The following is a 27,044-nucleotide window of genomic DNA, read 5'->3' as shown; positions in this document are numbered from 1 at the left end:
CAACATGTAGTAATACATTTTTAAAACGTGTATATGTTAACATTAGTTAATACACAATGAAAAAATATATTGTTCATTAGTTTAGCACACTTGTGTTTTAAAAGATATAGCACTTGAAGTCAGAACAGTCTGAAGGTCTGTCCCAAGTCTAGTGGAGGTTGCTTTAAAACTCTAGGAAGGGTTACAATCATACATTTTGGTCTCGGTTTAGGGATTTTGGTACTAAACCAAGTCTGTAGTATAACAACAGTAGGTTGGCTTTGTCAAGCAACACAAAAAAGCAATGCACAACCGATGCAAGTCTGTAGTCCACTGGAGATTACTGCCCAGTCTCAAATGCACACAGTCACATTTTCATAAAGTGGCGTCTGCTTTCACAGCTTAACGTACCCTGAATGTTTGATTCTACTCCAATGTAATTGCTTTATAAACTCCCACATTCATTCTTTATGAATTAATTTGTTCGCCTCACCCTGTCTACATTATAATCTCCCTGGCTGGTCTTGTACGCTGGTCAAAAGTATTTTTACTGATCACCAATTTAACAGAGCATCAAACCATTAACGTAATCCCTGTAGTGAAGACATTGCATCAACATTTGACCCCAATGCATTGTTGTGAGAAGCTGCCCAGCATCACACTGTTCTTTAAATGACACATTAGCTGCATAGAGGAGTCTATGGGGGTTAGGGCACTTTAAATGATCCTAAGATAGCCCTCACACTATGATCAGATCACCTAGCATCTGTCTGTAACAATGAGTGGGGGGTGACAGGGTTGGGTAGTGCTCTATATGGGAAGTATTCTTGTGTTGTGCCTCCTCCTTTGTCTAAACATAGAACAGGTGGGCTGTCAAGCCAATTGTGCCAATATATAGCCAGAAAATGACAATATCTGAGTGTCCCTTAAGCTTTTGAGAGCAAGAACACAGTACAGAGAAGCTCTTCACAATGGTAGGCCCGCACCTCTTTACTTTGTCCTATCTTGACATGGAAATTATGGCGAAAGTGAATTATAGTGTTTTTGCATTTAACTGAAATAGATATTCTGGTTATTTTTCAGTTTATCTTGATCTTTCTCATGAGAGCAATCAGATATTTCATTTTGGAAAGGGTTTTCAGTAAGTTTAAACTAACTGAAGAGCTTAGTAGATTTGTGGCATTTCTGACTAAATGCAACTAGACCAGCTGAAAATCATTATGTACTTGTTTCTGATGGAGCGTATTCTGGAAAATTGAGACACTTTTGGACAATGTCAAAAAGAGGCCCAATTTACTGAAATTCACCGCACATTTTGTGCCATAGAGTAAATAAGAAGTATTTTGTTTATAATGCTACAGTATGATATTATAGCTCATTGTAAATTATTTTATTTGGCTTTAGCTCTGTATAATTAAGTAAGAACAAGTTTATTTGTTCTGGTGTGTTAGTTTGGTAAGAGTGTGCTTTCAAATTGCAAAAAAATAAATAAAAATAAAAAACAGCAATGTAAATGCAGAAAAAAATACTGAAATCTTTTTGTTCTGATTCACAGGCACCAAAGAAGGCCAAGAAGAAGGAAGCAGCTAGCTCCAATGTGTTTAGTATGTTTGAGCAGTCACAGATCCAGGAGTTTAAAGAGGTAAGCCCATTTTGAGTATTACCTTAATAAAACATTATAATTTTGCATACAATTTTAGCCATCATGATTTACATTGCATTCAAGGTATGCATTTTATCAGCATTGTGTGTTCTCTGAGAACTGGACCTTTGACCTTGATAGTGCTAGCCTAGCGCTTTACCGGTTGAGCTACAAGAGCTCAAAATCATTTCACAAACTATAATTATAGCATATTTTGTGGTCATTTTCTTGTAATATTTGCCTCTGTAAGGATACATTTATGGTTCTAAAATTATTTCAGTTGATAAAGCAGATCCTTGTTGATGCAATGCTTTTCTAGGCTTTCACCATCATGGACCAGAACAGAGATGGCTTTATTGACAAAAATGACCTAAGGGACACATTTGCTGCTCTCGGTGAGTAAAGCCTCACTAAATGGCTGGTGTAGAGGGTAAATGCCTGATCTGATCCTTCAAGATGTTTATCCTCTTGAAATGACAGAAGCAATGGTTAAATTAAAGTGGCCCCTTCAGTACCATGTTGAATGTAGTGAAGCCTAAATGGCCTCTTACCATGTACACACTGCAAAGTTTTGGGAGTGACAACCGCATTTGAATGCGTGACTGAATCACTAAATTACCACACCATTCTATATACGGAATACAAGAGAACTCACAAAAATGGAAAGACTGACAAGTGACAACCATAGCAATGTTTCGGAAAAAAATGGATGCCACAAGTTTAACCCATTTACAAGGCTAAATATTATCCACCAGATTCGTAGTATCATCTGGCAATGTTTAGCAACCTGCCGTTGATATGTTGCTCACTCTCTCTAAGTCATATATAATCCTACATGAAACTATCTGATTATTCTAAACTGTTCAATGTATGTAAATGTCAAATTTAAAATAAGATTTATGTACAAAATGTACTAAATTATTTGTTTCCTGCCCCATAATCAGTCTAATATGACTTTAATTACACATATGTTTTAAGGGATAGTTCACCCAAAATGTTTAATTCTCTCATCATTTCCTCACCCTCATGCCAACCCAGATGTGTTTGACGTTCTTTCTTCTGCTGAACTCAAACAATGATTTTTATTAGAATATCTCAGATCTGTAGGTCCTCACAATACAAGTGAATAATGATCAAAACTTTGAAGATCTAAAAATCACATAAATACAGCATAAAAGTAATCCATATGACTCCAGTGGTTAAATCCATGTCTTCAGAAGCAATATGATAGGTGTGGGTGAGAAAAATATCAATATTTAAGTCATTTTTAATGTAAATCTCCATTTTCACATTCTCCTTCTTTTGTTTTTGCTGATTCACATTCTTTGTGCATGTCGCCACCTAATGGACAGAGAGGAGAATTTATAGTAATAAATTACTTAAATATTGATCTGTTTCTCACTCACACCTATCATATTTCTTCTGAAGGCATATATTTAAGATAGTTAAATAGTTAAATTAAGTTAAAGTATGGATTAATTTTATGCTGCCTTTGGACCGTCAAAGTCATGGCCACCATTCATTTGCATTGTATGGACCTACAGAGCTGCGATGTTTATCTAAAAATAATGATTTGTGTCATCTGGGATGACATGAGGGTAAGTAAATGATGAGAGAATTTGTATTTTTAGGTGAACTATCCCTTTAACAACATATTTGTTTCCAACTTTCCATCCATTTACACTGTCTCAGTAATTTCAGTTGCAACTTGCACTGAACGTATTTCTTCAGGTTGTAACTTTGGAACCACTTTGATTTTAATTCAAAAGATAAAACTAAGAAGTTTTCAATTTTAGTGGGTTGGAATTTAGTACAGTGTGCATTGAAGATCTGTGAAAACTACAGCTAACTCTCACTCCATGGATGATCAAAGGAAATTAATGTATATCTCTGTATGTGTGTGTCTGGCAGGCCGTCTCAACGTGGGCAATGATGAGCTTGATGAAATGCTGAAGGAAGCCTCTGGCCCCATTAACTTCACCGTCTTTCTCACCATGTTTGGAGAGAAGCTCAAAGGCAAGAATCTGATTTATCAGCATTGAAATTATAATCATGCTAATGAGGTGCAAATAGCAGGAAAAGCCCAGCAGAGACAATGCACACTGCATATTTACATTGTATGAATTAGTTTAGCTTGTATAGGACCATATTTGAGTCATTTTAGTTACAGGCTAAGTAAATTGTTGGCTTCACTGCTGTAACATCTGTCAACAATTCTGTCACCAATAGGTACAGACCCCGAAGAGACAATTCTCAATGCCTTTAAGATCTTTGACCCAGAGGGTACAGGAATCCTTAAAGGAGAAGAGTAAGTGTATTACTGTGATTTACATTTAAAAAAAAACATAACTTTTTACATTCAAATGTACATTTAACGTATTGTTTTGACCTCAATTTCCTATCGTATCTTCTCAAAGGATCAAATATCACCTTATGTCCCAGGCAGACAAATTTACAGAGGCTGAGGTAATACATGTTTCTTTATTCTTTAAGGGATACTTCCCGAAAAATAAAAATTATGTCATCATTTACTCACCCTCATGTTGCTTCAAACCCACTTTCCTTCCCTCACATAAAAGATGTTATGCATATTGTTTGCTTTAGTCACCATTCACTTTCATTGAATGGAAACAGATGCAATGGAAGTGAATGTTGACTGAGGCTAACATTCGGCCAGACACAGTAATATGGGTCTGAAACAACACGAGTGTGAGTAAATAGTTATATCATTTAGATGTTTGGGTGAACTATCCCTTTAAATGCAGAGGCACAATCAAACCTGTCTAGTATGGTGTCTGTTTCATTTACGTTTTATAGATTTGATTCAAAAGATCTTAAAAATGCATTTTAATCACAATCTATTAATCAAATCTTTCATTTATCTGCCAGGTTAACCAGATGTTCACAAATTTCCCCTTGGATGTGGCTGGTAACCTAGACTACAAAAACCTGTGCTATGTCATCACCCACGGAGAGGATAAAGAACAGGAGTAAAAACTACATTTCCCAGGTTTACCCATGTTTGTTTAATATGTTGTATGTTGTCTTCCTCTAAGCTCTGTATCCGCCTTTTGTCAATAAAGAGATTTAAAAGTCTATTCACTGCTGTTATTAAACAATAATGACAATGATGGTTTTGACTTGCTAAAATACAGTCAACTAGACAGACATAAGATGATTTTTTCCAACAAAATTTTATTTACAAAGAAATAAATCACAAAGTCAATGCCAAAAACAAGAAATTAGGTTTTGTCTTATTATACAACATATTACCGTGGGAAATGTCTGACCGGACACTCAGGATACTTAATTCTTCTTTCTTAATAAAGATTCTGAGATTCTGAAAGATTACGTTACCTCCCGAGGGGTTTACAAAAGCTCAACTGCAACAATATGCTTAAAGCCACACTGGCGTGTTGAACAGTGCACTGTGTACAAGGTCAACAGGGCCTTTTTTGTCTCAAAGGCTATTCACTTCGGCCCTATTAATAGCAGCCCTTGGTGCATTCTGCCATTTTAGGTTTTCAGCGAGTCAGTTATAGGCTTTATGAATGAGAACAGGTGAGCTAAGGTGTAAACACATTTTATTGTGGTGGACGTTGCACTTTCTAAGCAGACAAGGGTCATATTTGGTTCTATTTTTATTTACAGTGAGCTTTGAGCCATGGATTGTGTTTACACAAAGCCACAGCTGAGACTGCCGATAATTCTGTGCATGAGGTCATCGTAGGTCATCCATCAGAACACAAAAGGAAATGACAAGAAACATGCTTGCTGTTTTATGTTCGCTGGAGTGCTGTAGTCTCTATGAAAATACACGCCACTTTAAGTGTGGAATAAAATCATTATCCATAAAATAAAACAAACTCATGAAGCTAATTATGAAGAAAATAGACTCAGTGTTGGGTAGTAATCCACTACAAATTAAAAGTATTTCTAAAAAAATTTAATCATATTACTTTACTAATTACTTAATTGAAAATTAATCACATAATCACACTAATTACTTTATTTTTATGTTACTTTCTTAAACACTTTTCCACTCAAGTCGTTATTTTTATTTGTACAGCGCTTTTCACAACAAACATCATTTCAAAGCAGCTTTACAGAAAATGATACTTCAACAGAAAAAGCTGTAATATTAATGAGTCATAATAGTGTGGTTTAAAAAAAATGCCAAAGAAAAAACATGATTGTACATTGTGCCTAAAAATAAATCATAAAAAATTATTAGATTTATAATTAGACCCCCAGTGAGCAAGCTTAACATGACTCAACAAATTCAAAATAATTTCTATATTTCTTTCTTGTTCATTGTTACAGACAAGGCACCTCCTTCTTGTACTCTTGTACTTAAAATTTCTTAAATTAATTGAATTACAGTAACTGTAATCTGATTACAATCATTTAAAATGTAATGCATCACACAACTTTTTTGACTAAAAAGTAATTAGATTACAGTAACAAATTACTTTTTGATAGGATTACACCCAACACTGATAATAGTGTAAAGAATGCTACTTTTTGTTTGGTTTAAGAACCTTAAGTTGCTTTTCCAAATCACAATTTTTTACTACTTGCACAAAACTGCACAGGCACTTAAAGGGACAGTTCACCCATAAATTTAAATTCTATCATCATTTACTCGCCCTCATCTTGTTCAAAATCCATATGACTTTCTTTCTTCCACTGAACATAAAAGGAGATGTTAGGCCTCAGTCACCATTCACTTTAATTGTATGGAATAAAGAGCATCGTCAACATTTTTAAAATGTTCCCTCTTGTTTTTTGGTGAACTAACCATTAAGACAAGTAAAAAATGAATTGCCAACAAACATTAAAACAAAAGTACATAAAGATTAGGAAATAAAAAACTCTAAAACAAACCCAGAATTACCTATTTCAATTTAGAATTTAAACACAAATCCTATGAAAGGCTTGTGAAAATCCACCCTCAATCCAGTAAATACTGTTGAGGGATATGTCCTTCAAAACAACAGATAGAGGCCTTTCAGTGGTCGCTCTAGTGGTCACACTTGTTTGTTATTCTCTTTTCGCACCCAACAGATTCCAGCTTCTCTCAGTCTTAGATAAGAGGAGAGGACGGTTTGCCAGGTCCAACACTTTTAGCATTGCCAGTCGGCATGAAATCTGCCAGAAGATCTATTCCAGAACCAGACTCCAACAGAGTATCTGGGCAGAGCGACAAAAAAGAAAGACACTAGGGCAATCTTGTGCATGCATGAAAAATAAAAGCAAATAGCTATGCTTACAGTATATTTCTGGTCTTCTGATGTCATTTTTATTCTTAAAAGCAATCTACCCCCATCCCATCTCAATCAAAAACACTATACTAAAAATGTTTTACATGCTAACCTCTCTGACAACAACTTTAACAACTATAAATGTTTGCCATGACATCATAAATGCAGACCAATGGTGCTCAGGAATTCAAATACGCCTCTCTCTGGATATGATACTCTCATTGCGGGAGATCTAAACTGATATTCATCCATCATTCTCACCATGAATCCCAATCATATGTTCTAGAATAAGAAGCCTCTCCGCCAGAATTTTCAGAGCCTCTCTTAACTGCTGTACCTGCAAGATTGGTGGGATTTTAGCTTGTGTCAATCAATTATTACAACTGGACATCCAAGTTTTTTGGGCCATACCTCTCCTTGAGTCTCTCCTGGCTCACCTTTAGGACCTGGAACACCCTATTCAAAATATACAAACAATTTAATTAATTATATAATGTAATATATTTTTATCTTTAAAAAAATAATGTCGTCTTAATTATTAAGACTTGTGTATTAAAAATAATAATAACAGGTTAAATATATTAAATAAAATATCAATTTTAAAATAAAAAACCCAGAATAATTTACTTAACCCTTTAGACTCAGATGGGCCCTTGATTACTACATCTTGACCAACACAAAATAGGTATAATTTTAAGCTTAGAAGCTGTACTTTACAATGCATGTAGGCATTATGATCAAACTGAACAAGTGCTTTGAAATTAGCAGACAAATCAATTGTTCCATTTTGATCATTTATGAATAAACTGTACATACTATTGCAATCAGTAAAAACATCAAACTCATCAAATAGCCATGTCTCATATGTTGTTGAACAGCTCTCAAAAATTAGAATACAACCAGCCTATTTGTTTTATTCACAGACAAAAATATAGCAAGTAATAGCTAAGTATACAGTATGTCGTTGACATTTATGTTTCATGTGAACAGGTGTTGCTTATATGCCACGTTTTCACTTATAACTTAACAAATAATAAACAGAATATATAATATCACATACCGTTACTTAGAGGATGATGGACGATGACGAGCCCAAACAAAGGTAATTGGATGCATAGATCATTATATAATTGACATGAAGCACAATGTGCACAATGCGCACATGGCATCTGGATATCTGTCAACTTGCAATCTGGCTTAAAACATGTTAGCTTTCCTGGATCAGATGACGTCATCGGAAATGATGTAGCGTCATGGAATGCTAAACCAATTGGATTGGGTTCAGATTGATGCAAAAATCATCCATATTTGGGCAGAGAGACCTGTGATTGTTGAATGTTACATATGGCCACCAGGAGATTGCACCAAGTATGTGACACAGGCTCAATGATGCAGACTCATTGAGTCAAAAGTTCTGTGAAAATCTCATTGTTAAAATCATGTCTCCATGATATGCAAACCTTTAGTCACAGTTGTGTTTGCATGTGTAATTAGTTCTTAAGTAGTTAGTTGTTTGGAGAGGTTTTTGGACACTTTGAGATGTTTTTGAACACTAGGATTCGTTTTGTAATACTTTAAATTTTGATTATTTTGTCGTATCAACACAACATTTTACTCAGTTACAGTTGACATGATTGGGAAGCCACCTAATTTACACCCAGAGAGAGATATATAATGTCAAATCAGAAAAATACGAAAAAAGTACATTTTTGGCTCAAGTTATTTTGTGATTTTTCATCAATTTCTTAGGCTGAGAGTCTTAGAATTTATAATCTGTCTATATCATTAAAAAAAATTAAACGTTTTCTTTTTGAGGTCAAGCGTTTAACCAAGCACTTGACCTCATCTAGTTATAGGCCTTTCATTTGGGGTATGAAACTGAAACAGGAAATCTTTAAAAATACCCTCAGAGCTTAAGGGGTTAAAAATGAAATTAACACCAAAAAGTAAGCTTTGATTGCTAATCAAAAAGCAATCCATTGTGTGCACTAACAGGCTGTCCTTGTTTTCCTGTGAGTCCAGATTGACCCTTTGAAAAGAGAGAGAAAAAGTTTTTGTTCAAATTGCAAAATCTATAGAATTTTTTGGAAGTCTGCTTTCTTCATGGACTCAGTTTACTCACTCTTTCCCCTGGATCTCCTTTGGGGCCCCTGTCCCCTGGCTTACCTAACAGGCTTAGAGCAGCCTAAAACAAATGTGAATCAGTTATTATACGGTGTTCTGTGCTTTGCACATCCACATATTGTTCAGTTATTTATTTTTCATGTTACATGATACATTACTATAGATAGTGTAAGATCACATTTAGAACCCAAAATCTTGCACAGCACGTACACAGATAAGCAAGATAAATGACATCTTAGGGATACCATTAACAAAAGAGCTACCAAAGCATGATATTATGATAAAACCAAAGCGTTACAGTGAAATCTTATGCTTCAATGTATATATAACTTTAAATATGTCCTACGTTTTTTCCAGGGGCACCTGGGTGTCCAGGTGGTCCAGCGGGCCCTGTAAAATAAGTGTGGACTGATGTGTGGTAAGGGGTGGTGATGTGTGGTAAGGGGTGGGAGCTAAAAAGGAAAGGTTGCATGCACACTTTTGTGTATGCTATGATATTCTGTTGTACCTGGTGGGCCAGGTGGGCCTGAAGGCCCAGGGGGGCCGAGAAAAGACTGGTCACGATAGGCAGGGAGGTCACCATCCTCATCTGGAACATTTAAAACAGGGTGACACAGTTGTGAAAATAATGATTAATCTGATGTCATGCTCAATATCTGATCAACAGACTCTCCACAGGATAAGCACACACAAAAAGATATAAATAAATAAAAAAAACTAAATAAAAAAGTTTGAAACTTTTTAAGATACTGCACCCCAGTTTTCCTCAAAGGCATCTCTTAGGAGGTAATTTGCACAATGTAACTTCAGGTGTAACAGTGAAATTTGATTTGAGCAGCTGTTTTTGCTGTATTATTCAGTGAGGATCTGGTGCTCAGGTTCTGCTTTAGGTTATCCAGATTCATGCTGTTGCATAGACAGCTAACAAATGACTTTGATTAACTGCTGACAGACAGAAGCCAACCAGACCCTTAATCTGAGCCAGAGCTCTGAGTGGCTTGTCAAAGGCAGATGCTACAGTATGTAAATGCTGCCACCTTGTGGTCATTTCGAGGGCAGCATAAATAAAATTGGCATTGTTCTTCCAAAGACTGGATGGATGTAATCATTCATTTAGTTATTCTTTCACCCCCTGTTTCAATTGGTTATTGATTGACATGTATTAAGTAATGTAATTGCGAGGAATTAAAAGTATTTAATTGAAAACATCTAGACAGTGAATGTGGACTTACACTGGGCTTGCTGTCTCGCCGTTAATGTGAAAACATCTCCCCTGATGGAGAAGGGAGAAGATGCAGCAGGCCCTGGAGGCCCAGGTGGCCCCTGAAGGCCTCTTTCTCCTGGGGTCCCTTGCGGCCCCTGCAACCCTGTATTTACCAGATGTAAGCTGAAGGGCTCTATATGAGCGAGAACATATTTGTTTTAAGTTTCAAAATCAAAGTAAATGTAAGTCTTTTCTTACCTGTGGGTCCAACAGGTCCAGGTTTTCCAGTAAATCCTGTCTTACCCAAAGGTCCAGGGGGACCTGGGGGCCCCATTGGCCCTGGTTGTCCTCTTGGTCCTGGATATAGAAATAAACCAGTCTAATTATGACATATTTACTCAAATATTCAAAATATTACTGAGATCCCTAAACTTTGAATGTTGATATTATTTATAACATTTTGACAAAGCTATATTTTAATTCTAGTATGGATAGTTTAGTAAAACTGGATCTTAAAGGGATAGTTCACCCAAAAATGACTCACCATCATGCCATCCCAGATGTGTATGAATTTCTATCTTCTACTAAACACAAAGATATCTAGAAGAATATTTCAGCTCTGTAGGTCCAGACTATGCAAGTGAATGGGTACCAAAAGGTAGCGTAAAAGTAATCCATTCAACTCCAGCAGTTAAATCCATGTCTTCAGAATAGGTGTGGGTGAGAAACAGATCAATATTTAAGTCCTTTTTTACTATAAAGTCCCCTCCCTGCCCAGTAGTTGTCGATATGAATGAAGAATGAAAATTGCAAAAAACAAAAGAAGAAAAAAGAAGTAAAAGTGAAAGAGGGGATTGATCGTAAAAAATGACTTACATATTGATCTGTTTCTCCCCCACACCTATCATATCACTTCTGAATATATGGATTTAACCACTGAAGTTTTATGGGTTACTTTATGCTCCGTTTATGTGCTTTTTGGACCTTCAAACATTTGGTACCCTTTCCCTTGCATTGTGAGGACGTACAGAGCTGAAATATTCTCCAGCAAAAGAAAGAAAGAAAACAAATTTGGGATGGCACGAGGGTCAGTAAATTATTTGATTTTTGAAAAAATTTTCATTTTTGAGTGAATAAGTCAATAAACTGAAAATTAGGTGAAAATTTTATGCAATCCAGCTAAAATCCAGTAGATACATTTCCTCTGTATGTATTAATGGATACATAGTATGAAAGCTTACAATGCTGTGAAATGGTGTAGCCTAGTTAAACATAAATTATGTCTGTCTCACCTGGTCGGCCAATGGCTTTGGGAGTTATGGGTGAGGGGTGGGGCATGTCCACCTCATTATCAGCTGTTCTCTCAGGTGATTGGTTGGATAAGGGGAGAGGCAGTGCCTCTGTATTTTTTAGTAACATTATCTGTTAACAAAGTGAATTCTTGTGTTCACCATTTCAATTTAGCACAAATGTCACTGAATAAAACAAGAGGTGACCTACTTTTCTGTATCTTACCTGAGCTTCAATGACACTCAGCCGCCCATTGATGTCAGCATAGCCAGTGCAGTTCATGCACTCTGAAAGGAGGAATACAAAAAAGAGATGTCAAGAAGTGTGGTTTGACAGCAAAGAAAGAGGGGACTTTCCACCATAAAAAATGATAACACAACGTGAATGGATTAAGCAAATGTTATAAATCTTTCAAGCATCGGTTGTGTCATAACTCACGTTAACCTGTACGATCTTTTAATCTAAAAACCTACTAAAGGGAGATTTTAAAAAATTAAATCAGTTTTTGCCGTATTAAAATTGTTGGTTAGTGAAAGTGGTAAATAGAACTGATCCTAGTTTGTAATTAGATGTTCTGTCTTAAGATAACTTTGGAGACACATTCAAACTGTACTTAAAATTCCAAGGATCCTTCCAGAGTCAAAGACTTGTATTACAAAATGAAATCAATCCCAAAACCGCAGTGTGAAACCAAAACAACAATCGTATGCTCAGCGTTGCTATGAGAATGATGAGAACTTGGTGGTAACACACTTAATGAGTGCAATCATATCTTTGGTTGACATCTCTCCCTTGGGTAGTATAAGGAACAGGAAAACCAGACCCTGGCAAGCTGTGGATTTCCATTTGCATGGAAAGACAGCGAAGGGGAAAACATCTCACTCTGGATTCCCCCGAAAATCCTCCCTTTCCCTTTGGAGGGTTGTAGAGTAAACACCTTCACAGCATGGAGCAGGGTGAAGACAACCACAAGGTGCTGGAGCTGTTCCTAGGAGGAACAGCAATCTTCCAAGACAGCCGAAACTTTGGAATTTTATTCCATGAAATGAGAATGGCCGTTGATGAATGGCAGGTGATTACTCATTGGTGAAACTTAATACTGGATATGCAATACTGTTATTTTTAAAACTTGGTGTTGATGTAAGTAAAAAGTCAACTTTAGGACAAAGTGCAACAACATTCACAAAGTAAAAGTGTCTCACAAGCTATGACTAAACTACTTATTAAGAAATAACAATATCATTTGAATACATTTTTGGAGATCAAGTTTCAGTCAACCAGACATCAAGAACTTCATCATCTGACATTCAATTGAATTCTTCAAGACTTAAGAACACAAGCATGTGTCATCAAAGGACACTTTGGATCCCAGACCTTATGAAGGCACATTAGCTTATTTAATGAAATGAGAAGGAACAAATTTGTCTTTACGGACCACAATATACTAATACAACAGAGTGACATTATTAGCATGCTTCTGGGTGGAATGCCATAAGGACTGCATGCCCGGCCCCCAAACTGGCTAATCAGCCGAGAAGAGGGCAGTTCGGGAGAGAGAGAGCCACACGCAGCTGCCGTGTGTGCGTTTATGTTTTGTGTCTTTTTGTTTAAGTTGAAATTAAGATATTACTTTGGCTGTTCAGCCGGATCCTGCCTCCTCCTTTCCCCTCCTTAACCTTACATTGGTGCCGAAACACGGGAGGAAGGAGGGATGCGCTGTCATGGAGTCCTCGCCACTGCCATCCACCCAAAGGAGCAGCCGCGGACATCTGCCGGGGGACGGAGGAGTCGTTGCCGACCGCTTGGACGCGGAGGAATGGCCACCTTCCGCGAGGGGAGGAGGGGCTCGATGCCTGACGCCTGGAGAGGTGGAGCCGCTGCCAGGGGCGGAGGAGTTCCCTACCGGCCGCCAAAATGCCAGGGGTCGGAAGACTGGCTCCAGTCCACCTGGAGAGGAGTGGCTGTCGTCCACCAGAGGGTGGAGGAGTGATCGAGGACCAGGCGACGGCGTGTCTGGGAAACCACCGAGCAAGTTTTTTTTTCTCTCTCTCCTCTCTCTGTCGCTCCGCCTTGCCCTTTCCCTCTCCTCTTTTTTGTTTTTGTTTTGTTTTTTCCCCTTGTCCCACTCCCCAGTCCTAGAGAGGCGGGGAGAAGCCTGCCGGCAGGTGGGGACAGAATAGATTCGATACAAATTAATTTCACACATAAAAACGAGAGAAGTTGAAGTGCAGTAAAAACTAACAATAAATACAATTATATAAAAAACAAACAAATAAATAAGCAAAAAAATTATATTCTCCAAGTGAGTTTAGTTAAAATCCCACTTAAATAAATAAATGGGTTTATTTAAAATCCAAATAAATAAATACATTTTCTCTAATTAAGTTTAGTTAAAAACTCATTTAAAAAACAAATAAATAAATTAATTTCCTCTAATTAAGTTTAGTTAAAAACCCATTTAAATAAACAAATAAATAAATACAATGCCTTTAAATGGGTTTAGATAAAAACCCACTTAACAAATAAATAAATTACAAAATAAATTTCCTCTAAATGTGTTTAGAAAACACACACACACACACACACACACACACACACACATGTATATATATATATCCTCTAAGTTAAGTTTAGTTAAAAACAAACTTAAATAAATAAATACATTTCCTTTAAATCGGTTAAACCACTTAACAAATAAATTAATTACAAAATAAATTTCCTCTACATGTGTTTAGAAAACACACACACACACACACACACACGTATATATATATCCTCTAAGTTAAGTTTAGTTAAAAACCCACTTAAATAAATAAATACATTTCCTTTAAATCGGTTAAACCACTTAACAAATAAATAAATACATTTTCTCTAAATGGGTTTAGTTAAAAACCCCACTTAACAAACAAATAAATCAATACATTTCCTCTATGGGTTCACTTAAAAAAACAAATAAACAAGTTCTGCTGTACTTATTTTGTAGGGCCTCCATGGCACTTGGTGATGATGTATGTTGGAAGCTTGTCTTCAAGTTAAACTGCAGTTGAAGTTTGGCTGACTATGCAAACACAAAATGAAATGTTCAGCTGTTTTGATGGTTCTCTTCTCCTCGTGCCTTGGCCGTTATGCACATGGAGCTATAAAAATATGCAGGACTCTGCTGGAGACTAGACTGCTCTCAGATCAGTGGACAGCTTAATGTTTGGCTATTCTGGAAACACCCAAAGGACGAGCCGTAAAGAGGAGAAAGTCTCTATCATCTGCACAATGAGATCTGCAGACACTGGACTCCTATGCTTTTTGCAGATGTAAAGAAGGCTTAAAGCTGGGCATTTTTGGAACTAGTAGCAGCAGAAGTTTATTAGAACTGGCATGGTTGTTAAAATTATGCTAACACATTGCACCACAGACATAAATGATGTATCTATGTACCAACCCAAAGTGCGACTCAAGTCTTAGTAGAAGTACAAATACACAAATCACAGATGCACACACACATGCTCGGACCACATTGAAAATCCACACCCATTAACAACATTCTGGCAGAGACAGATGGGGTTTTTCAGGGATTATGAAGACACTTGTGTATGCTCTCTTCTGTATGACTACACTGTTTTTATTGGTAAAATACAACGCAATGGTTTTAGACAGAAGAACTGGCATTAAAGCGATAGTACACCCCAAAATGAAAATTCTCTCAACATTTACTCACGCTCAAGCCATCCCAGATGACTATGACTTTAACAGAACACAAACAAAGATTTTTAGAAGAATATCTCAGCTCTGTTGGTCCGAAAAACGCAAGTGAATGGTTAACAAAAAATTGTAACTCCAAAATGCACATAAAGGCAGCATAAAAGTAATCCATAAAAATCCAGCAGTTAAATCCATGTCTTCAGAAGTGATATGATGAGTGTGGGTGAGAAACAGATCAATATGTAAGTCCTTTTTTACAATCAATCTCCATTTTCATTTTCACTTTCACAATCTTCTTCTTTTGTTTTTGGTGATTCACATATCTTCATGCATATTGCCACCTACTGGGCATGAAGGAGAATTTATAGTAAAAAATATTTAGTACTTTTAAATATTTAATATTTATCTTTTTCTCACCCACACCTATCATATCACTTCTGAAGACATGGATTTAACCACTGGAGTCATATGGATTACTTTTTTGCTGCCTTTATGTGCTTTTTGGAAAAATATTTGTACCATTCACTTTCATTGTGAATACCAACAGAGCTGAGACATTCTTCTAAAATGTTCGTTTGGGTTCAGCAGAAGAAAGTAATACACATGTGAGATGACATGAGGGTCAGTAAATGATAAGAGAATTTTCATTTTTATGTGAACTATCCCTTTAATGGTACGACCAGATCTACAGATTATGTGTAATTGAGCATCATTAACCTATATTACAATCATTGACTATCTAAACAAGTGTTATATTAGCCAAAGGCTAATTATCATACAATATTACTGTAAGTTACCCTGATGAACAGATAGACCTATCTCATAAACCTCACTGGTATTTCCATCTGTGCTCCACCACATTAATGAGATGATCTCAACCGCTATAGGCAGCTGACGGGACTTGAGCACACACGTCCTCATCAATCATGTGGTACCACACCACAGAAGTCCCGTTTTCCCACACTCTATAGCCACTTACACAGCTAGGGGTTCTGATCCCGATCTCAATCTAAAGGAATTTGTAGAGCAGGTGATAGACTTGAACCTCTGCCAAGCCTTCTGGAAACCCGGTATGGGGGTAGTAAGAAAGGCAGCTGGAGCAGATATAGGCTATATACATAGAGATCAGATCCCAAACAGGGGCACCGGGTAGTTCTAATATTCAAGCCTTTAAAATGATGGGAATTGTTCCCATGGAAGACTAAATATCTGCTCTCCCACATCTCAACATGAGACATCTTGATTAGAGAATACAAAAGTGTTGTTTCCTTTATTGTACACTGTAACAATGCATTATCAGGTAACCTAAAATATAGAAATAGATTCTTGAGCTGGTTACCATATTTTTCAGGGTAACATCAAAGCTTGCATAAAGTACCCAATAAACATACTTAATGAATATTCCGGGTTCAATACAAGATAAGGTTAATCAACAATATTTGTGGCATGATGTTGATTACCACAAAAAAAAAAATTATACTCTTCCGACCTTTTCATTATTAAAAGCAAATATCTAGGTTTTAGTGGGGCACTTACAATGGAAGTGAATGGGGACACTTTTTGGAGGGTTTAAATGCAGAAATGTGAAGTTTATAATTTTATAAAAGCACTTAAATTAAGGTGTTAAGTTGTTTAAAACATACATTTTACAGTCGTTTTTAGGTTTGCATCGTCATGGCAACAAAGTTGTACAATTGACTAAACTTTGCACAGAAGATGTTAGAACGTGATGTTATCACACTGAAATCATGTTAATATGCATATTGTTTACATCTTTTGGCTATACTTTTGAAATGGAGTATTTTAACGTTTACAGCTTGACCCCAATCACTTCCATTGTGAGTGCCTCAATGGAACCCAGAAAAGGACGATGAGTCAAAATTTATTTTTGTTGTAATCAACAATATGCCACAAATGCTGTCGATTGAGCTTAACTTGTATTAAACCTGGAATATTCCTTTAAGTAAAAGTATAGATACCTTTTTGAAAACTTCATTCAGGGAAAAAAGTGATAATCTGCTATTATTAACTCAAGGATCTATTACTTATTGCTCTAACCCATAAAAATAACTTTTGTTGGTGTAACCTCATTTGTCAGATAAATTTGGTCAAATTAAATAATGTGTGTTATGTGCGTGTTAAATAAATGTAATAAAACCTAAATACCTTAGTTCACTGGTTCATATTGTCCTGGAGCACATTAAGGTAAATGGATTTGGCATATATATATATATATATATATATATATATATATATATATATATATATATATATATATATATCACAACAGAAGTGCTATTTTGAAGTCTAAAAAATATTTTTTATTACAAAGAGAAATAAAAAAATAAAAAAATTTAAGTACAGTCTTGTAGTCATTTGTTATGCCTTATAACTGAGAGTTCCTCTCCAGTGACAATTGGAATACCGTTTTGGGACAAAGGATCTTTAACAGCTGTCGATCCCAGCTGCAACGACCCTCCCAACAGCTTGCACTACTGCATTCCTTGAAGTCTACTCCTAAGCCTAACATGAAGCTATATTTCTTACACATCTAAGACATAGAAAGGCACTGGCCTTAAAGGTGAAGCATGTCATTTCTGCACCCAAATGGAAATTTGCAAAAATAGCTAACAGGCTTCACAAACACTCCCCTCGTCTTCCATTGGTCACCAAACAGATAGAACAGATAGATTGAACCAATGTTTCTATGTTGGGGTGCTGCAACTCAAATAAACAGAACAATCTTTTGATTGACTTACTTATACTTGTCTCAGCATAATGAGCTGGGATATGAGAAAGAATTTTAACATTGGCATATCACATTTAATATAAGAGGAATGCATTAGAACATAAAAGTAAATTAACCCAAGGAGGGACAGCAACAACCATTGCAGCATTTCTGGAGTGCATTAATGAACAATTAAGTTTATCAAATTGGTTTAATTTACCGTAATACGAGACACAATTTCCCATTCTGATGTCAATGCGTTGGTGTGAGAATTTATGACACTGTACATTCCTACAAAACAAAACATTACTAAAGTGGTTCAACATGACCTCAGCTAGTTCCACAGTTTCCCTTAACACAATTCTCAATAAGTGTCAAACATTCAACATTCACTCCAAGGGAGTATGAATCAGTGTCTTATCACATTTCTATTAACAGAAATACATTTTTCATCGTGAGAGTTGGCTTGTCTGGATGTTGAAGACAATATCTTCCTAAGGGTAATAGACATATAGTGGCCCAAAAGTATTTGGACACTCAAGTCATACTTAAAAATTTAAGAACGTAATTGCATTAGAATTTAAAACATGTGGCATCTGCAAACAAACAATGCTAGACATATTCTAAGAACTAACTTTTCTGAGCCATTTAATCAAATGACTTTCAAGCAGCTAATGTCAATGTCTCTTTAAGTGGATAAATAAAGTAATTTCCATTCAAGTTTAAACAGGGGTCCTTGCAGAATAAGCACACAAAATATCCAAATACTTTTTGTCTTCATTTTGGAAACTATACCTATTGTTTTTAATTTCAAACCTAACAAACTTCTTTTTGTGAAATGTTTTGCTTGAAAAGGGTGCTTGTGTTAACTTTCTTTCAAATAAATGACACTTGGTTTTATACACAACACAAATGTTAACCAACAAAATACTTCTGCAGAACACAAACAAAGGTTTTTAGAAGAATATCTCAGCTCTGTACGTCCTTGCAATGCAAAACTTTGAAGCTCCAAAAAGCACATAAAGGCAGCACAAAAGTGATCCATAAGACAACCATGTCTTCTGAAGCGATGCAATTGATTTTGGGACCAAAATAGAACTCTTTTTTGCACTGTAAATCTTGCCACTTGGCACAATCATGATTTCAAGCTTAATTGCACTTCCTAGTGCTTGCGGCATTAGCATAGCGCTAGATGGCTCCAGGAAGTGTAATCAAGATTTATAAGGAAAATTGAGTTAAATTTTTCACAATTCTCACCCAAAACGATTAGATCGCTTCAGAAAACATGGATTCAGTCTTATAGATTACTTTTATGCTGCCTTTATATGCTTTTTGAGCTTCAAAGTTTTAGACTGAGATATTCTTCTACAAATCTTCATTTGTTCTGCAGAAAAGTGATACAAATCTGGAATGGTATGATGGTGAGTAAATAAGAGAATTGTCATTTTTGGGTGATCCCTTTGACTGGTTTTATTTATGTCAAAAATATGATCACTGAATGAATCAACCTGAATACATTAGGTTTCAACAAAACTCATTTTAAGGGTTAGATCAGATAGAAATAGCTCCTTAAGGTAACAACTGCAAGTTACCACTTTATACAGTGTACTTTGTTATCTAATGCAATGACATTTGTATATTTTAAAAGTAACTTAAGTGTCCAAATACTTTTTGGGGCCACTGCAGATTTCTCCATTTGGCCTCATTACAAATGATAACTGGAAATGTCGGGATTACAGACAGACTGACTTTGTAAGTTGAGCTTTTTCACTGTGAGTCACAATCTCATGCCATTAAGGACCACATTCCAAAAATATGTTCTTAAATAAGCCAAACACAGAGGGGACAAAGACCCAGGGGATCGATAGCCTCAGGCTGAAGCTATGAAGACTAATGTGAGAAAGAAGAAGAAAGGGACGGAGAGTGGAGATTTCTGATTTATTTACCATGTCAGGGATCATGGCGCCCTTGGACTTGACCCAAACTAAATCATCCACATCTGATGGGATGATCTGAAAAGAGACACCACAGACAGGCCAGTATGTCTGCTGTGGTGAGGGGAGGGAGTTCATTAAACCATCTCTATCTTAAAAAAAAAAAATAGGAATGTGCGTCATGGGTAAATTATCCTTACTGGGTCATAAACTCTTTTGAATCATATGACCTCTACCACATCTAACTGTGCTGTGCCATATCACAGCATTGATTCATTTCCCCAATTCAAAATATGTTCTTCTAGCTATTTATTTTAGCATCAATAAAATGTATTTACCATATATGAAAAGGCCCAGAGCAGTGCTGGTTCTAATTATGATAATCCTACCAGGATTACAGTAAAATGAATCAGTAGGGGTGTGAGTAACTGTAAGTGTAACTGTGGTATTATGAGATGGCATGATAACATTTCAAGCATGTCATCGGTGTTATGTTAGGCAGAGTTTTCTGGTACACCAACATGATTAAGTCCTAAAGGATATCTTCATGATTTTACATCCAAATACATTTTTGAAAATGATGTATTGACTAATTAGGAGCAGTGTTGGGTAAATTCCTCAAACTAAGTAATCCAATACAAATTACTAATTACTTCTCTAAAAATTTAACCAGATTACTTTACTGATTACTTAATCTAAAAATTAATCAGATTAATAATAATTTTACATTTAAGTTACTTTCTAAATCCCTTTTCCTAGAAAAGATTTTGGTTTTCAGCTCAAATTCAAAATGTATATATTTCTTCCTCATTCATTGTCGCACACCCTTCAGCTGTCACAGAAATGCTAACAGACGTAAATATGTTGAATATTTATGAATTACTATTTAAAATGTATTAAATTACTTTAGCGCAAGTAATGTACTTAAAAGTTAATACTTTAATTAAACGTCAGTACCCATAATCTGATAACAGCAATTTAAATTGTAATGTTACACTACTTTTTTGATTAAAAAGTAATTAGTTTACAGTAACTAATTACTTTGTAATTGGATACACACTGATTAGTTAGACTGATTAGGAGTGATAGGATACTGAAGGAACTTTTTATTGCTCAAATGTTCCTCTTCCATAAATCAAGAGATTTAAATGTGTTTAAGTGGTTTTTTCCCCTTGAAACATTTCACTGAAATAAGTGTCCTGAGACATCTCACCGGTCTCTGTGACAGCTCTAGACTTTATAAACAGCAAACAAAAATGTGTTTGCAGGCCACAGTCTCTGACACTTTCTGCCTGGCAATCATTTTGCGTGTTCTCCTAGTGTTGTAGTTGCAGTGAATTATTGAGGCTTAAGGCCACATTCTGAATTCTAATTTGTCAGTTGAGGGCACTATTTCACTACTGTTGTGTTTTACAACCGTGGGAACATGATTTGTGTTGGTCTCAACCACAGCGGTATTTGTGAAAAACATTTGTGCTCCATAATGTCATAGCTCAGTGATGTCATACAATGGCAATTAATGGTGACTACCTCTTCAAGCTTCAAAAGAACACAAAAGTATAATTCTGAAGTCTAATAAATTATTATATGGGACTTATGATGGTTGTAAAAGCATACGATAAGAATTTAGAGAAGCAAACCGAAATCTAATGTATTATTTAGTGAAAATGTTCACTGAACATTGATCTCCTGTGCGCGTTCATGATAGTGCACGAGAGCAACCGTTCACAGAGCGCCCTCACAGCATTGGTGTGTTTAAGCGAAAAATAATTTTGTTTATCTAAAAACAGCGATAGCGACAACAGAACACAACACAGCTGCACAAAAAACAGAACAGAACTTACTAAACATATCTGAAAAGTTTTAGTCGAAGAATTGATGCATTTCTATGCCCAGCCTTAGTTTTTGAAAGTATTTGGACCGGTGCCAGTTCACAGAAGATGGAGTTACCCACACGATGCCTGAAAAAATAAAACAAGCAATGAATGATAGTGCCGCTCGTCACTGCTGGTTAGGACAAAACAACTGATTATTATAGAAAAGATACCTTTTATCACATGTCGTTTGACCTCAGTTTAGGACATGGTGTGAATGTGGCTGCCTGTAGCCTCCGCTATGTTTCTATTTGATTTACGAATACTCTGTTCAAACAAAAAATATGGCTGGGCATAGAAATGCATAAATTCTTCGACTACGAACTCTTCAACCATGTTTAGTAAGTTCTGTTTTCCGTACATTTCCGAAAATTTACTAAATAATACATTAGATTTCAGTTTTCAGTTCTCACCAAAAGTTAGTGTATGCTTTCATAAAAATCATAAGTCTCATGGAATAATTTATTAGACATCTGAATTATACTTTTGCGTTCTTTTGAAGCTTGAAGAGGTAGCCACCATAATCTGCAATTGTATGACATCACTGAGCATCATATGACTGTGACATCACTGACATTTTTTCACAATTTCTCTCTTTGTGTTAAGAGAAAGATAGAAAGTCATACAGGGTTATAACAACACAGGAGTGAGTAAACAATAACTGAATTTACATTTTGGGTGAACTAATCCTTCAAGTATAAACTCTGTCTCAGATGTTCTAAAACACCTTCAGAGAAATACAAATATAATCAACTGAAATGCAGTAAGAGTAATGAGCTTTAAAATTAATGTGGATTTCATAGCTCAGATTATTAGTCTTGGAATATAATTTGGTCTTTGATTAGAAATACTTCAGCTCATTGACATTTCTGAGTTTTAATTATAGAGTTTGAGATGTTAAGATCTCTTTTGAAAATCTAGAGGAGACACATATGAGATTTCTGCTGTCTTTTTCGCGAGAGAAGCAGAAGACTTTCGACAAAGTCTCGATATGCTCTCTATATAATCTCATTATTGCTTAGGAGAGACAACTGAGTAGTGAAATTGATAATGAGATTTAATTTTTTTTTCTTTTATTTATGGGTTTACAGCATGTATTATAAGTCTATAAGTAAATGTTCTATTTTTGTAGTCAAAATGCAACCCATAAAGCATTTTCTCAAGGTATACATATGTTTAAACATATTTATGGATGTTTTGCTCTAAAGTACTCAATGCCCAATTTGTATCTCGGCTTCCGGGGGAAAATTCATTCAGAAGCTATATAATTATGACACAGATCACTGTGAGAGCTCACCCAGATGCTTTATTCCCACAGTTACACCAGCTGTTGTCACTCAGTCTCACATCCACACAATGAATGTCAGGGATATTTTTCTGGTTGCTAAGGGACTTTAATTTAAAAAAGAATCATCCATTAAGACATAAGAATTATGTGGCAGCCCAAAGTATAATAACTTTTTGAAATAATGAGGTTATAGCTTATTTCTATGGATCTCACAAAATGAACACAAACATTCTTCAAACACAAACTTTAAAAGCATAACTAGATAATTGCTCTAGTGGTGCTCTTGCCACCATGGTGCGAGGGTGTACTGGGTGGTTGCTAGGGCTTTGCTAGGTGGTTGCTTAGGAGGTGGTTAGGTGATTGCTTAATGTCCCAAGTCAAAAGTCTCTATTACTTCATATTCTGGTCCCTAGATTTGGCTTGTCTTTCTCCTTCAATATAAGTCCACTGGATTTTATCTGCAGTTTTATCATCTGCCAGGCAAAAATCCCAAGTCTGAAGCAAGACCCCACTAATAATATCTGACATGTTTAAGGTTTTACTGTAATGATCTACGTAAATGTGATCTACATGTAACAATTGCTTCATCTCTGTCATTCAAATGAAGTAATATTTAAGTGAACATGAGATCGGATTAGAGAAATGTACTCCCTTACCCTCTTTGCAGTCTTCCCCGTGGAATCCTGGACAGCAGCGCCATTCCAGTGAAGTGATTTTCCTGTAGGTCACTGTGTACACAGGTCTCATCAGCGTTCTGTAACTGGGAAAATACAGAAAGGCAAAACACACATAGAATTTGTGAACCACAGACTAATATCAGTTACTTAAAGAATGAATAACAGTTTGGAACAACACTTTCGTGTTGTTCCAAACCTGTATGAATTTCTTTCCTCCATGGAACAAAAGGAGATGTTGGGCAAAATGTTAAGGATTGTCCGCCTCATCTCCCAGTCATATGGGTTTGGAACAACATGAGGGTGAGAAAATGATTGCAGAATTGAATTTTTTGGGAAGGGAAATAAATAAATAATTAATTTTCTTCATACCTGATTAGGTTTGAACATGGCCCAGGCCAGCGGCAACTCTGAAACAGACGCTGCACAACAGTCTCTGTCCCATTGTGTGTCTGGCATGAAACTGTCTTCTGTACTGTGTACTGGCACCAGTTCCTAGTTCATTCCATGACAATGAGAAAGACCAGAGAATACAATCAGATTAGAAGAAAGTCAAGAATCCAATAAAATGAATCCATGGGGCTTTAGAATCAATTTCCACCCCTGACATGAGTGTGCAAAATTCTATGCATATGTGACTGAGACAATTAGCCAATGAAATCATCAAGATGGAATGTATTAAATATTGCAAACCTTATGTACCAGAACAACAGTTGTGAGCCAGAAAAACAGTCGTGGATCAAATATCTTATAACAGACAGAATACAAATAGATAGAATATGCTAAAAGGCATAGTATTTTTATACAAAAAATATTTTTTATTACTTTTTGGTACACAATTTACCAAATCAAAGAAAACGTTTAATTCAGTAATATAGCCACATTGATAATTATAAAAAGAAAATAATAAACAAACAGACAAAATAGCACCAAGAAAAGGAAATACAAAAACAACAAAAAATCCAACAATAACACATTACATTACATTCTTTGATTTGTGCATAGGAGTCAGCAAAATACCGCCTATACCACAGGAGACCATGATTTATTTTCTCCAGACATTCATATAACACAGAGAAGCGTCTGACAGATGTTCTTGCAGAACACTCAAACAAGTCAAACAGACTTTTAACCATGTGAGACTGTGTACGCTTTGTCTTTCTAAGATCAATTTGGGAATTTTCATATAAGTCTTCATATTCCAGAATTGTGACCCTCCACTGGTTGTTTCATTGTTCGTGTCATCATCTTTCATTTATAAGTCTTCACTCTTCACAGGACAGACAGTGATGAGTCCCGACTAGACAACTGACACCCAAAGCTCTGCAAATATGTCTACAAAGGTAGTTGTCTATGTCTAGATAGATAGATAGATAGATAGATAGATAGATAGATAGATAGATAGATAGATAGATAGATAGATAGATAGATAGATAGATAGATAGATAGATAGATAGGCTACAACTTCAGTTCATTGACCTACATTTATCATCCTGCAATAAACTGGGGCAATAAATCAGTCTGATGACATCATCTACAGATACTTGAGCTTGTTCAGTTAATCTCTGATAAAAAGACAAACACATTAAGATTAAACAAACAGGCATCAGAAAGTGACACTCTTTACCTGTTGAGTGTGTTTGCTCCAGAAGGGGGTCGTCCCGTGCTGTGTTCTGATACTGTGCGCTGCAGTCTCACAGGAACCTGATAAATAACTGCTGAAGCTTTAAAAAGACTAAACGAAAACATGAAGATGCAAAGAAGTTTTAAAAGTCCTTCACGCATGGTCCGATGTTAAAAAGGTTTATGCTGATCAGAAGTGCTGGTTTTGCTTTAAAGTGGACAAAAGCCTGAACAAATTGTTGAGAGACCTGATGGATGAGGAGAGCTTGTCTACAGTGTCTGGAGCACAACACTGTCTGCTCTGCATCTGGAGTAAAACACTGACTGTCTCAAAACCTAATGAGCTGCCTGCATAGGGGCTGTTCACACCGAACGAGTTTTTGCGTTCTTACGCGCTGTTTTTCAATTGTGTTTCTTTGTAAACACAGGCTAGACGTCTTTAATCCTTGCGACGCGAGTAGCGCAGGAGCAGACGCTGCGTCAAGTTAAAGGAATATTCCAATAAAAGTTAAGCTCAATCAACAGCGTTTGTGGCATAATATAGATTACCACACCAATAGGTTTTGTTTTGACCCTCCTTTTCTTAAAAAAATAAATAATAATCTTTGTACCAGCGAGAGACATAAAATAGAAGTGAATGGGACCAATCCATACACATTAAAATAGACTACTCGCTGATTCAAAAGTGCCAACAACACCTAGAACAACTTTACATCTCAAATAATAAATGACTCTTAACAGAATAACATAAATTATAAGATTCATATTTTTGCCTTTAAACCCTCAAAAAACATTGGCCCCATTCACTTCCATTATTAATGCCTCATGGTAACATACATTTGTCACATTTTTTTTAAAGAAAAGGAGGGAAGAGTCGAAATAATGTTTTTGTGGTAATCAACATTATGCCACAAATGCTGTTGATTGAGCTTAACTTTATTGAACCTGGAATATTCCATTCAAAATAAAAGTAACATTTTACAATAAGTTTACATTTGTTAACATATAACAACATTAGTTAACACGAACTAATAAGTCAAGTCAAGTCAATTTTATTTGTATGGCACCTTTCACAACACACATAGTTTCAAAGCAGCTTTAAAGAAGATTAGGCATTAACAGAAAATAAAACTGTAATGTCTATAATGTCGATGAATCATAATTGTGTAATTAGATAAAATACCATTGTTAATTCAAGAGAATATCGTGATCTATTGTGTCGAATGCAGCTCTAAGATCTAAAAGCACTAGAAGAGAAATGCAGCAGCGATCAGATGATAAAAGCAATTTGTAACTCTGAAAAGTCATTTGTAACTCTGATGTGCAGTCTCTGTACTGTGATGTGGCCTAAATCCTGATTGAAATTCTTCATATATACTATTTATCTGTAGAAATGAACATATTTGGGAGGATACTACCTTTTCTTGTATTTTTGACATATTTATCCAGTTCTCCAGGATCAAGATGTGGCTTCTTAATAAGCGGTTTGATAACTGCCATTTTAAAGTTTCTTGGGACATGTCCTAAGCATAGCGAGGAGTTAATAATATTAAGAAGAGGTTCTGAAATTACAGGAGATACCTCTTTTAAGAGCTTAGTTGGTATTGGATCTAACAAACATGTTGTGGCTTTTGATGTTTCAACAAGTTTTGTTAGCTCTTCATGACCTATGACAGCGAAGGATTGAAGTTGCACATGAGAAAAATTATTAGACACTGTTTTCT

The 27,044-nt window shown here is 35.9% G+C and overlaps 2 protein-coding genes across 2 annotated transcripts; one reads left to right on the top strand and one right to left on the bottom strand.

Moving 5' to 3' along the window:
* Positions 1–873: 873 nt before the first annotated feature.
* On the top strand, positions 874–4,717 carry myl10 (myosin, light chain 10, regulatory). Its single transcript, XM_052117576.1, has 7 exons — positions 874–953; positions 1,535–1,621; positions 1,941–2,016; positions 3,533–3,637; positions 3,851–3,929; positions 4,039–4,087; positions 4,511–4,717. The coding sequence occupies exons 1-7, from the start codon at positions 951–953 to the stop codon at positions 4,613–4,615; spliced, it is 504 nt and encodes a 167-aa protein (XP_051973536.1). The 5' UTR covers positions 874–950; the 3' UTR covers positions 4,616–4,717.
* Positions 4,718–4,859: 142 nt separating this feature from the next.
* LOC127636822 (collagen alpha-1(XXVI) chain) lies at positions 4,860–25,756 on the bottom strand. Its single transcript, XM_052117575.1, has 14 exons — positions 25,325–25,756; positions 24,070–24,192; positions 23,680–23,783; positions 11,729–11,790; positions 11,506–11,635; positions 10,472–10,570; positions 10,242–10,376; positions 9,518–9,598; positions 9,356–9,399; positions 9,008–9,070; positions 8,879–8,914; positions 7,297–7,341; positions 7,147–7,222; positions 4,860–6,814 (listed from the first exon to the last, which is right to left on the bottom strand). The coding sequence occupies exons 1-14, from the start codon at positions 25,480–25,482 to the stop codon at positions 6,708–6,710; spliced, it is 1,263 nt and encodes a 420-aa protein (XP_051973535.1). The 5' UTR covers positions 25,483–25,756; the 3' UTR covers positions 4,860–6,707.
* Between the last annotated feature and the right edge of the window lie 1,288 nt (positions 25,757–27,044).

Source organism: Xyrauchen texanus, chromosome 44, assembly GCF_025860055.1.
Source record: "Xyrauchen texanus isolate HMW12.3.18 chromosome 44, RBS_HiC_50CHRs, whole genome shotgun sequence".
NCBI lineage: Eukaryota > Metazoa > Chordata > Actinopteri > Cypriniformes > Catostomidae > Xyrauchen > Xyrauchen texanus.
Note: the sequence above shows the minus strand (reverse complement) of the source record. Positions and strands in the feature narration are given on the sequence as shown.

Excerpts from the sequence above, each read along its gene's own strand:
- myl10 (XM_052117576.1), top strand. Across the intron at positions 3,930-4,038 it reads GGAATCCTTAAAGGAGAAGA|GATCAAATATCACCTTATGT; the intron begins GTAAGTGTATTA and ends ATCTTCTCAAAG. Across the intron at positions 4,088-4,510 it reads ACAAATTTACAGAGGCTGAG|GTTAACCAGATGTTCACAAA; the intron begins GTAATACATGTT and ends TTTATCTGCCAG.
- LOC127636822 (XM_052117575.1), bottom strand. The coding sequence starts at position 25,482 with ATGCGTGAAGGACTTTTAAAACTTCTTTGCATCTTCATGTTTTCGTTT. Across the intron at positions 23,784-24,069 it reads CCATGTTCAAACCTAATCAG|TTACAGAACGCTGATGAGAC; the intron begins GTATGAAGAAAA and ends GTATTTTCCCAG. Across the intron at positions 7,342-8,878 it reads CAGGAAAACAAGGACAGCCT|GGTGTTCCAGGTCCTAAAGG; the intron begins GTTAGTGCACAC and ends TATTTTGAATAG.